The sequence below is a fragment of the Corvus cornix genome, chromosome 6 (assembly GCF_000738735.6).
Source record: "Corvus cornix cornix isolate S_Up_H32 chromosome 6, ASM73873v5, whole genome shotgun sequence".
NCBI classification, from domain to species: domain Eukaryota; kingdom Metazoa; phylum Chordata; class Aves; order Passeriformes; family Corvidae; genus Corvus; species Corvus cornix.
The window spans coordinates 14,339,916-14,351,376 of NC_046336.1; the positions used below are offsets into that span (position 1 = coordinate 14,339,916).

At 55.9% G+C, this 11,461-nt stretch overlaps 3 protein-coding genes across 7 annotated transcripts; 1 reads left to right on the forward strand and 2 right to left on the reverse strand.

Annotated features, from left to right (window-relative positions):
* Nucleotides 1-202: 202 nt before the first annotated feature.
* LOC104697907 (V-type proton ATPase subunit e 2) lies at nt 203-1,892 on the reverse strand. Its single transcript, XM_039554347.1, has 4 exons — nt 1,751-1,892; nt 1,624-1,671; nt 1,265-1,410; nt 203-1,002 (listed from the first exon to the last, which is right to left on the reverse strand). Exons 1-3 carry the CDS (start codon nt 1,852-1,854, stop codon nt 1,317-1,319), a joined length of 246 nt encoding a protein of 81 aa, XP_039410281.1. The 5' UTR covers nt 1,855-1,892; the 3' UTR covers nt 203-1,002; nt 1,265-1,316.
* Nucleotides 1,893-2,056: 164 nt separating this feature from the next.
* Nucleotides 2,057-6,588, reverse strand: LOC104695971 (cytochrome c oxidase assembly protein COX15 homolog). The gene is made up of 8 exons (XM_039554340.1): nt 6,338-6,588; nt 5,718-5,840; nt 5,300-5,486; nt 4,699-4,866; nt 4,108-4,189; nt 3,628-3,782; nt 2,626-2,739; nt 2,057-2,359 (listed from the first exon to the last, which is right to left on the reverse strand). The coding sequence occupies exons 1-8, from the start codon at nt 6,571-6,573 to the stop codon at nt 2,228-2,230; spliced, it is 1,197 nt and encodes a 398-aa protein (XP_039410274.1). The 5' UTR covers nt 6,574-6,588; the 3' UTR covers nt 2,057-2,227.
* Nucleotides 6,589-6,626: 38 nt separating this feature from the next.
* Nucleotides 6,627-11,450, forward strand: CUTC (cutC copper transporter). Of its 5 annotated transcripts, none has more exons than XM_039554343.1 (9): nt 6,627-6,708; nt 7,033-7,104; nt 7,175-7,234; nt 7,390-7,599; nt 8,794-8,829; nt 9,225-9,358; nt 9,933-9,960; nt 10,356-10,461; nt 11,018-11,450. In XM_039554343.1, exons 1-9 carry the CDS (start codon nt 6,645-6,647, stop codon nt 11,127-11,129), a joined length of 822 nt encoding a protein of 273 aa, XP_039410277.1. In that variant the 5' UTR covers nt 6,627-6,644; the 3' UTR covers nt 11,130-11,450. The 5 variants fall into 5 exon arrangements, with proteins under 5 accessions (XP_039410277.1, XP_039410279.1, XP_039410276.1 ...); XM_039554342.1 differs by having other exon boundaries at nt 6,630-6,711; nt 11,018-11,447; XM_039554345.1 differs by lacking the exon at nt 7,175-7,234 and having other exon boundaries at nt 11,018-11,447.
* The last annotated feature ends 11 nt before the right edge of the window (nt 11,451-11,461 follow it).

Sequence of the window (11,461 nt, forward strand, 5' to 3'; positions counted from 1 at the left end):
CTGGTCCCACAGCATGAGTGCACAGGTGGCATCAAGGATAAAACCTTCCATTCACGACTGTGCTGCCAACCTCCTGCTCAACAGCTGAGGATCCCAGCCTTGTTCTCATGGTGCAAGAACCATGCTGGGGAAAGGAAAGATGTCTGAATAAGGCCAAGACTGTTTCTCAGCCTCAAAGCAGAAAGTGACTCAGCCTCCAGCATGACTTACTAGAAAAAGGATTTATTTCCACAACACAAGTTAAACACAGACAAATAAATAAACACAGATAAATTATCTGATAAATAAGGGGAAACCTGAAACACAACGCCCTACTTGGCTCTTCTTAGAACTTGGACCCATCTTGGTGTGGTGGAGATGCCTAAACACTACTGCAGCTGCCTCACTGCTGAGGTGGGAGACACAGCCCCCTCCTTTCATCCCCTCCAGCAGACCCCAACACCTCCCTTATCACCCAAGGGGGTCTGCATGCTCCTCCAAGGTCAGCCCTCCCTTCTCCCACCCCCAGCCAGAATCTGCCTTAGCAGGGACCACCCCCACCACAGAGGACTGACCAGACCAGAGTATGCAATGGCTCCTGCCTTCTCATGCAGAGGGGCAGCCAGGGGATGTAATGACCAGGGACAGGGCAACTAGCTGGGCAGCTTGGGCTATGAGCAGGGGTTTCACGTGGGGGCTAGGACTGAACACACCAAGAGGGCAGGACAAGCACGGCTGGGACAGGATCCGCTGGCAGCACACACAGATCCCTCTCAGGATGGCGCGCAGTCACTGCAGCACTGGGCCAGCTGAAGGGATCTCTCCCTGATAGCGTGGTTGCTCCTAGTGCTAGATTAGTAGGCCCTCGTCGAGGGGTGCTGCATGCCATGCTCAGGGGCCCAACCATCCATCTGTCCAGGCTGCAGTGCTCCAGGTGTGCTTGGGCAGCGGGTCCAGCCTCTGTCCCAGCACCTCTGGGGGCTGTCTGGTACAGGAGGGTAGAGGCTGGAACAGCTACAAGAGCTGGGGGAAGGAGACACAAAGTTAGCACCAAACTGCATTCAGGAGGAAGCTCCCACACATTTGAGAACTACAGTGCTTGATTTGCTCAGGCCCAGCAGAGAATCAGCAGCCCCACACTGGGACCAGCTCACCACAGCCACAACGCACAGAAGCCAAAGCATTTCCCCCAGCCCAGCAAGGGTCGAGCTGCAGCTCCCTCCCCAGCCAAATACAGGCAGGCAAGCAGGGACGTCTCTGCCACCCCAGCTCTCTGCCCACTCACGGTGATGGATTTGACGGGGGTCTCTACTGAGGCGCCAGCTCCCAGGGACTGCTCACTCCCAGAGGAAGCGCACGTACCAGATGGTCTCGTTCTTCAGCTGCGGCCCGAACAGGGGGTTGGCCTGGGCCAGGATGGCGATGAGCCAGCTGCAAAGGGACACAACCTGCCGTCAGCCCCCCGGCAGGACCAGAGCGCCGGGAGCGGCTGCTGCCCCGGGGGTGACGGGCCCGGGAGGGAGGCGGGCCGCAGCTCAGGGGCTGTCCTGTCCATCCACGGAGGAAGCTGGGCAGCAGTCACGGGTCCCGGTGAAGCCAGCAGAGGTGGGGGGAAAGGTACCGGGCCCGGCCCGCGGTACTCACAAGAGATAGCAGCACACGGCGGTGGTGACCAGCATCGTGATGATCACCCTGCAGAGACACCGCCGTTAACACAGGAAGGCCCAGCCCCAGAACCCCCGACCGCGGCACCCCCCGAGCCCCCACTCACCCGCGGTTCGGCCCCTTGGGCACGAACCAGGGGGCGGCGATGCCCACGAGGCCCCAGAAGGCGGAGAAGAGGACGAGCGGCAGCGCGAAGCTGTGCGCCGTCATGGCCGCTCCGCACCGGACACCGCCCCGCCCACTGCCGCGCCGCGCCGCCAATCCGCGCCCGGAGCGCGCCGCACTGCCGGCACCGGCGCTTCCCATTGGCGGAGTCGTTCGGCTCGGCTCGGCTCGGCTCGGCTCGGCTCGGCCCGGCCCGGCCCGCATCCCTCCGCACGTCGCTCCGCAAAGGAGCACCCAGCCACACACAGCCGATTCACAAAACTCCTTTATGTTACAAAGTTCGCACTCGCACCCGCCGCTGCCGCCTCCCGCGCCAGCCCGGCTGGGCGCACATCCCCCTGCGCACCCGGGTCTCGGGGGCTCGGCCGCCCCTGGGTCCGGCGGTGCGGCTCCCCGAGAGGGCTCTCCCGCCGGTGCGTTACTTGGGAACTCTCCGGAGCTCGCTCATGAGCCACAGCGCCATGCTGAGCAGGGCCAGGGAGCCCGACTGGTGCGTGGCAGCCAGAGGTGTAGGGACATAAAGCAGCAGGGTGCTGATGCCCAGGCCCACCTGCCAAGAAGGGAGAAGAGGTAAGAGCAGTTGTGGGTGCACCGCTGATACACCATTCCCAGCACAAAGTGTGGTGTAGAAAGGCTCGTGGCCACACCAGGACTTGCCACCCCCAAGTTCAGAGTGTGCATGCAGTATGGTGAGGTGTGGGGCCTAGGCAGCTCCATCTCTCAGTTCAGGCTCTTGGAGCCAGCATTGATCGCAGTGGGGTCAGCTCTGTCTTGTGAATGTGCTACGAAGGAGTAGGGAAAAAAAAAGGGCAGTACCTGCATGCAAGCTACGGCCAATAAGGAAGTCACAGCCATCCTGGTCCTTCGTGGGAGTGGGATCTTCCTCGAGAAGAGGTACAGTGCTGTGACAGCTGTGACAGAGGCAATTCCCTACAGAAGGGAAAGGAAACAACCGTCCTTCAATGAAAGTTCAAGGGAAATGGGTGCACTGGCCTCTGGCTGTGCCTTCCATGCAGTAAAAGAAATTCTGTGAGCAATATTTAACTGAAGAAACATATTAATGGCCATGACCAAATCCTAGAGCTCCCACGCCATCAGGTTAACGACCCTGAAATTTAAGTGCAGTTACAGAAACTTTTATTTTGCTCCAAATGAATGCTTTATTTTCAACAGCTTTTTCTCATTTATTCAAGTCATTGGGGATTATGTCTGCTGTCTCCCCAGCTGTCACCTTGACAACTGAAGGTAGAAGCTGTCATCTGGAAAACTTTTCCACCACTCAGCTATAGTTCACCCACATAATCTTTCTGTGCAGGTCACCCCAGGTGATCCAGCTTAATCTTTCTTTTTTTAGTCTTAGCCACAACTTAGTTCACAGCAGTGGTATTTAATATCCGGATTGCTCTAACTAGCTGAGATATTTTCACAGGGCACTACAGTGCAAAACAAGTTCAGAAATGCTGGAGGAAGTGTTTGATATCAGGATTTCCAAGTTTTATTTCACACAGCTTTCCCAGACATTTCAATAGCAAGGGCTACCCCACACTGTAGCTCATGTTATGGAAAAGGAGACTCAGAGAAACAAAGTGTGTTACTTGTGCAGGAGGAAGACCTCCTTAAGGATGAAGGCCACATGGAAAATAAGTAACAATGCTAAACTTCCTCTTCCTGCAGAAGCAAACTGGTAAGATGCTCTCAGGCCCTTTGGACACCTTAGAAATCACTCAAGCTGACAGAACCACAGCCCAAAGAAGAGACAGCTTGGCTGCAGGAGGCAACCAAGAAGCAGCCCAGACATATCAGGAAGTCAGCACTTACCAGAATCCTGTGATCAAACTGTACAGTTGTAGGATTCTCAAAGATATTTCTCAGCACAGGGGAGAAGGCAAGGAGATCATCTGGGATCCAGCGCTCCCCCATTTTGGGGAAGGAGTTGTACACAAGGCCAGCATCCAGCCCTGCCACAAAGGCACCTGCAATTCCATAGCAGAAAATGAGACTACCAGAGCAGGGAAAGGTGTCACTCCAGGTTGCACAGCTCTTGTTCAAGAGCTCAGCTTGATCCTGAATTTCTTTTAACATATACAGAGATCCCACAGCACAGGCAGGCTGAAAGGTGCATCTCCACCGTCCGGGAAAGACCAGTGAGGAGGTTCTTGACTGTAAGCTCCCTGACAGCACCAGTTTTCCCAGAGAATGGATGGGGTTGCTCACAGTCCCCACCAGATCAGAAGAAAAAAATCAAACCAGCAGAGAGGAATGAGTCACAAATTGGACAGCAGAAAGAAAGAGGTTTACCTGAAAGAGCAGTAAGAAAAATCAGAGCTGTAGTGCCATGAGCATATTGTCTCAGGCGAAGGAGCTGATGGGTTTCTGGCAACTGTAAAACAAAAACATACAAACAAACAAAAATAATCAAGGCATTTCCAGTGCTGTTGGCAGCAGCTAAGAAAAGCCTTCACTACATACATAGGCCGAAGGGTTGGCCTGTATTTTACAGAGGGAATATACAGACCACCACACAGCAGCCACACTTCAGTGGTCCCTCAAAACCAAGCTAATCAAGCTCTGTGCAGAAGTGGCCCCTGGACAGTTACTGGCACGAATCATTTAGCCCAGCCAGGCACAGCCCTGCCTGAGCTTACACAAATTCTAAGACTAATCACTTTTGACCGGAACAGCACAAGCCAAAGCAAGTGTGCCATAAGCAAGAAGTTTACAGAATGGGTGTTTTGTAACACCGCAAGTATTCTGTAAGTATTATATCAGAGTCAGGAACAGAGACTACAAGAGAAGCACCATCAGCCTTCACTTACTCTTCACACCACACCCCAACCCTCTGAACTGACACTGCCCTGGGCTTTTAAATCCTGACACACCACTCCATACCTTGTGTCGTGGAAGCAGCAAAGACAGCCCTGTCCACAGGCTGGCAGAGTACAGGACCAGCGCGGAGCCCAGGTGTGCTGCCAGACGGTACTGACTGACCCGAGGGATGTCGTAGGAGTCTGGCTTCTCTTCCAGCCCACTCTTCACCATGTACCATCCCAGCAGCCCCTAACAAAACAGGAGAGGGCTTAGAGCCAGACAGGGCAGCAGCAACTACTAAAATGGGATAAATATTAAGGGCAAAGCAACTTGTTTCCTCTACCTTCAACTAGCTACCAGCACTTGACACACTGTCATGGTGTCACTGACACCAAGCTATCATGAATCCCACTGTCTCAGCTATGCTGAATCAGAAGATATCAAACTGACAGAGGGCAGGTTTAGATTAGATATTGGGAAAAATTCTTTATTGTGAGGGTGGTGGGCACTGGAACAGGTCTCCCAGAGAAGCTGTCGATGCCTCTTCCCTAGACAGGTTGGATAGAGCTCTGAGCAAACTGATCTAGCAAAACTGATCTATCCCTGGTTGGGGGGGTTAAAACTAGGTGACCTTTAAATATTCAGATGTTGCCACTAATCCCTGCAGCTGCAGAGCTCTCACCTGGAAGCAGACCAGCCCACAGAGAGCGAGGACACAGCCCTTGAGGGGCCGGCTGAGCCAGCCCCGGCGCCAGAAGTAGGCAGCAGGCAGGATGTAGGCCAGGCCCACGACGCGGCCCCACATGCGGTGCGAGTACTCCATGTACCAAATGAACTTGAACTCTGCCAGCGTCATGTCATGGTTCAGGCTGTTAAAGGACAGTAAAGCAATTGTTTCACAGCCCCGGACTGAACTTTGCATGACACGGGATCGCCTTCCTCAGAGAAAGGCAGGGAACAAAGGAGCCACCACCAGGCAGGCTTTGTGTGCCTTCCAAGTGACTTCAGAAAACATTTTCCTTCTTACAAGAGTTTTTTGAGTGACTCAGTTGCAGCAGGGATGCTCTCAGCCCACCCTCCTTCCAATTTTGCACACTCACATTTTAAACTCTGGGAACTTCTGGTACTTCTGGAACTCGGCTTCCCACTCCTGCTGTGTTCGGGGGGGTTTCATCTCTTTCACCAGGTGCCAGTCGACCATAGAAAGGCCTGATTCTGTCAGCCTGGGAGCAGACACACGAACAGGCACAACTCACTCCCTGACAGTAGGCAAATCTACTGAACTGAAGCGAGAGCTGTTGGCTGCACAACAACCCAGGAGTTGGGACTTCGATGGTCCTTGTGGGTCCCTTACAAGTCAGGATATTCTGATAATCCTTAAAACCCTTGTTCAGACAATCCTTAAGCTCACAATTAGAAATAGGACAGAGATCAGAGAGTTTGTGAGTGACCAGACCTAAAATTACGATAAATGTGTAAGAGTTACCCTACAAGGGGCATCAATAGGCTATGAACAGTCTCTCCGGTACTCCCAGCCCTATCCCGCCATGTCCCCTTGCAGCCAGGAAGGGAAGGCACGAGAAGAGCTCTACGGGCACTCTCGGGGTGGGTCTCGGTGTGGGGGCAGCCGCAGAGGGTCACCGGCGGGGCGGACCGGAGGGCAGGCAGGGACGGCTGTCCCCAGGGAACCCCTCGGCGGGGCTGGGGCCGCCGCGCTCACCTGGTGACGCCGCCCAGCACCACGGCACCGGCCACGGCACCGCTGCAGACCAGGAGCCATCGCCCCACGGCGGGCGGCGGCGCGGCGGGCTGGGGCGCCTGTTGCAGCAGGCAGCGCTGAAGGCAGAGCCGCGGGGGGAGGCGGCCGTGTGCCGGCGGTGGCGGTGGCGGTGGAGGCCCCCCCAGGCCCCCGTCCCGCAGCAGCCGCCGGGCCCCGCCGCGCGCCGCCCGCAGCATCCCGAGCCACGCCGGAAGTGTCGCCGCCGGAAGCGCGGGACGAGCACTTCCGGACACGCCCGGGCGTCGCCATGACGATCGCGCGGCGCGTGACCGGCAGCGCAGAGCAGCGACCCCCGCGCGCCGCCAGCGCAGGTGGTGAGGGCGCGTGCGGGACGGGGGCGGGGCCCGCGCGGCGGCGGGGGCGGGGCCGAGGCGCCCGGGGGGGGGGGGCGGGGCTTGCGCGCGCCGCGCGCCGGCGTGGGCGCGTCCCGCTCGCGTCCCGCGCCTCCGCCCGCCCGCGCGCCCGCCCTCGAGCCAACGCGCGGCGCGGGCCCGAGCCGCGAGGGGGCGGGCCCGGAAGCGCGGCCGGGGGGCGGGGCCTGAGGCGGAAGCGGGGCGGGCCCGCCGCGGGGCCGGTGCGGGCCGGGCGGGCGCCATGGGGCGGTCCGGGGTGACCGCGTCGCTGCCGTCCCGCAGGCATGGACGATGGGTTCCTCATGGAGGTGTGCGTGGACTCGGTGGAGTCCGCCGTCAACGCGGAGCGCGGAGGTAAGGCCCGGGGGCCTCGCGGGAGGGGGCTACAGCGCGGCGGGGGCGGTTCTGACGCGCCTCTCCGCAGGTGCCGGGCGGATCGAGCTGTGCGCGGGCCTCGTGGAAGGAGGGACCACCCCGAGCATGGGTGAGCCGTGCCCGCCCCTGTGCCGCCCTCCCTGTCGGTCTCCCTCCGCTCCCCCGTGTCCCGCTCGGCTCCCTGCCCGCGCCCGGTCCCGTCCTGCCCGCCCTGGGGCCGGAGCTGCCGCGGCGGGTGCTGAGCCGCCCCTGTCCCGCCCGCAGGGCTGCTGCAGGTGGTGAAGCAGTGCGTGCGGGTCCCGGTGTTCGTCATGATCCGGCCCCGCGGCGGGGATTTCCTGTACTCGGACCGCGAGGTGGAGGTGATGAAAGCCGACATCCGCCTGGCCAAGCTGCACGGGGCTGACGGGCTGGTGTTCGGGGCCCTCACCGAGGACGGGCGCATCGACACGGAGCTCTGCACGGCGCTGCTGGGTGAGGCTGTCTGCAGGCAAAGCTCTGTGCTGTGACAGCGTTGCAGCGCTGCTCCGGCTGATGCCGTAGAGCTGTACAGAGGGCTTCGGTCTGCACATCCTTTCTGCAGTCTTGCTGTCTCTTTCGCCCTTTTTCGGTTTCGTTTGCTGCCATACCTGCGAGACATTAAGTAGTTAAGAAACTTTGCGGACCGAGGGCCACAACCCTAAGCCGTTCACACAGAGAGAGTTTGAGGTTACCTGGGATGTAATAGCAAAGTGTAAGAAGGCTTTGATGAGCTGTTTTGGGGGCATTCAGCTGTTGGATTCTCTTCCTTCCTCATTTTCTTTTCCTTATATCCTTGCTACAGGTGTGCAGGATATGTATCTCCTGGACTTTGGCCTTGTGTGTAGCTGGCAATTCACCTTCATTTTTTTCCTCTTAACAAACACGGGGAGAAAAGATAACGAGAGAGAGGTGTGAACACATTAAAAGCTACTGAACCTGCAGTGGGAGATTGTTAGTCCAGGCTACAAACATGCGGAAGCAAATTCTCTTTCTTTTTGTATATTTTTGGGGAGCTGCAGCGAAAGTTAAAGAGGGCTCAGCCTTTCCCTGGTGATGTGGTGCTGAGGTTCACATGTGAAGCTGAATGTGCTGTAAGGAGTGCAGCAAAAGGGTCTTGCCAGGACTTAGCTCCACTAGGCCAACTTGTGTTCTGCTGTTTCCAGGGCAGGGAGCAGGTGGATGTCTTTTTGTAGAAATAAACAAGCTTTGCGCAGTAATTAGAGCACCTCTGGTGAAGTTTGCTGCGGTCTGACAGCAGAAATCATAGGTAGTGAAAGAAATCACAAAAATCAGCTGTCCTGCTTTCAAAGAGGTCCTGTCCCCAGGTAGATGATACAACGTTCCTGCAGAGAAAGTCACCTGTGGTGGGATTGAGGGTTCTGCATGTTCCAGATGAGTTGGGGGGTTTTGGTGTTACCCGTAAAAACAAAGGTTTGTTGCTTTCTCAAAGGGCAGAAGAACTCTTCCCCACGAAAAGAGCCTGGATAAACAGCAGCCACTGCATTGTTCTCAGCAAGAATGAGGACTCTTCTGAGCTCCCCAGGAATGGCTTGAGAAGCCTTTTCCCTCTTCCGTGTCGTGCATTTCTGGTTCTAGCACAAGGCACTCTGTACCAGCCCTGACTGACCACATGTCTTCTTTTTGCAGCTGTGTGCCGTCCCCTGCCAGTCACATTTCACCGTGGTGAGTTGCCAGGGACAGTGGCCCTGGGCAGGGTCCAGTCTGTGTCCCACTGATGGGGGAAGGTGAGGCAGGGAGGGAGCTGAGCTTGATGTTCTTTGGTTGTTCTTTGGAGGGGGAAAGCTCTGCAGGCTGTACTATTCCCCACAAGGGAAAAGGTCCAGTGGGCTCAGGTTTGGGGGCTGTCTCATCTTGTGAGAGAGGAGGTGTCTGAGGAGCTGAGTATGGTGGCCCTGGCACTGCTGCAAGGGGAGTGTTACAGTCAGGAGCTGTGAATCCAGGGTGTGAGCAGGACCCTTCCTGTCACTGCCTTTGGGCTCCTCAGGGGAGCTGGCTGAGGGACGGGGCTTGAGCACAATGAACCGAGCGATTTCTGAGCTGTTGTTCTGGTCCCTCAGCCTTTGACATGGTGCATGACCCTCTGGTGGCACTGGAGACCCTGATTTCCCTGGGCTTTGAGCGGGTGTTGACGAGTGGCTGTGACAGCTCAGCACTGGAAGGATTGTCCTTGATTAAGAGGCTTGCAGAACAGGTGAGTGTTTGCTGTGCTCCGCTGGGTAACTCCCTGGGCACTGCCTGCAGGCAGCTGCTTTATGGTATTCCTCATTTCTGGAAGGGGACTTCTGTCAAGGAGTACTTGCCTTCCCTCTCTTGATTGGCTTTAATGTTTCCCCAAGTCCAAGTGGGCTGGGCCCTGAAGTCTCCCACAGCAAAGGCTGGTTGGGTTGTTCTTGCTTGCAGACTGGGGGAGGGTGGTGGGAGTTGGTTCCAACAGCTGGCATGATGAGCCCATGCAAACAGCAGTGAGATCCCTGCTGGGTGTCTCACAGTTCCTTTTAGGAAAGTGCAACAGATGTACCTGAGGGGTAGCCAGGTGGGATGGAGAGGTAGGAGGGAATGGTGACAGAATTGCAAGTTCTTTTCCATTTTTCCTTGTAAAACATGAATGGTACAAAAAAGATGGGTGAGAGCACACAGATTATAGACCATGGTGACATCTGTGAGCTTGTGGAAAGTGCTGCATGTGAGGTTTCCTTGCTGCCTCACAAATGCACGTGTGAATGTTAGTGCTCAATAATATCACTAACGTGCTATTCTTCTTTCAGGCGAAGGGCAGAATTGTGGTGGTGCCAGGTAATGTTTTTTGTCATCTGTACCAGGTCCTGCAATCCCTAGCCCGCCCTTCCTAGCCTCTTGTCCTGAGATCCACTCTCTTATCTGGCTTTCTGAGCCAGCTGCCCAGGAGGAGCAGCTCCTATCCTGGTGTGAGTAAAGGCCATGCAGCCTGTTGGGGAGGGCAGAGCCCTGCAGCTATTGCTCCCTGCAGGACTTGAGGACGGTTCTAGATCTGTGGGAGAACATGAGCCAAGGCTTCTCCTGTCTCTTTTCATGTGCCTAGGTCTCTTGTCCCAAGGGCTGTTTTTTCCCTTCAGTGTGTATGGCTCCTGTCCCTTAGCGGTGAGGTCCTGGGGTGATGTCTGGAATAGCGTCACCTGCTCGGTGTGTGACATTGGGCTTCTTCCCACCAGGAGGTGGCATCACGGAGCGCAACCTGCAGCGGATTCTGGAAGGCTCCACTGCTTCTGAGTTTCACTGCTCTGCTCGCTCAGCTCGTGACTCGGGGATGAAGTTCAGGTAACTGATTACTTAAGTTTATTTTTTAGGAGAACTCTGGGAGGGAAAGGCTACATGAATGTAAATGTGAGTTTGAAGAACTGGCATAAATTTCAGACAGCTTCCTGAGCGCTAGTTGTGCTCTTGTGGTTGGGATGTTGGTGCCCGACACTGTATTCTGCTGTGTATGAATCCAGAAGTGCTCCTCATGTGGACATGAGTTCTGTGCAGGACCAGATCCTTGGGGTGTTTCTCTTGCTACTGCTGCCCTGGGAGTTGTGAGGGCACTTGGGAAGGCAGGTGCTGGTGTAGTTGCCTTAGACTTTTAACATAAGCATGTAGGATTTGGGAAGCCAGTGGGATGTGCTGAGAAATGAGTGAGGAATGGGTTCTATTTGTCCATAGGTCTGTGCTCCTTTGGATTATTGTTCTTTCTATTACTATCCCATCTTTGGTTTGGGTGGCACCATCTTTGGCCAATGCTGAGACTTGGGGAAATATGGGGGTGTTTTTCTTGGTGGGTCTTACTCATCTGTATCACCAGCAGATCACCACTAATGGCTGGTTTTCCTGACAGAAATCCGAACGTTGCCATGGGAGCGTCCTTCTCTGCCCCTGAGTACTCCATAAAGGTGGCAGATGTGGCCAAAGTGAGGACCCTGAATGCAATTGCCAAGAACATTCTGTAGTGGACGGCTCTGTGCTGGGACAAGAACGCTGAGACTCCAGGGTCTGCCCTGGCACACGGACAGATGGGTACTGCTTCCATCCTCAGGCTGCAGAGGATGTGCACTAGGTGATGAAGCCTGACATCTCTTCCCTTGGCTTCCCCTGAAGTCCCTGGCCTGGAAACTTATGTTGGCCATTTTAAATAAAAGGACTCATTCCCAGATGTTACAGCGACAGCTGTTCGGCAGCATTTGGGAGGAAGGGAGGTGAGCAAGTAGGGGGACTGAAATGTGTAGCACTGCATGTGATTGTCAAATAAACACTGCAGCTGCCCCCCTCTTGCTGTGCTCTT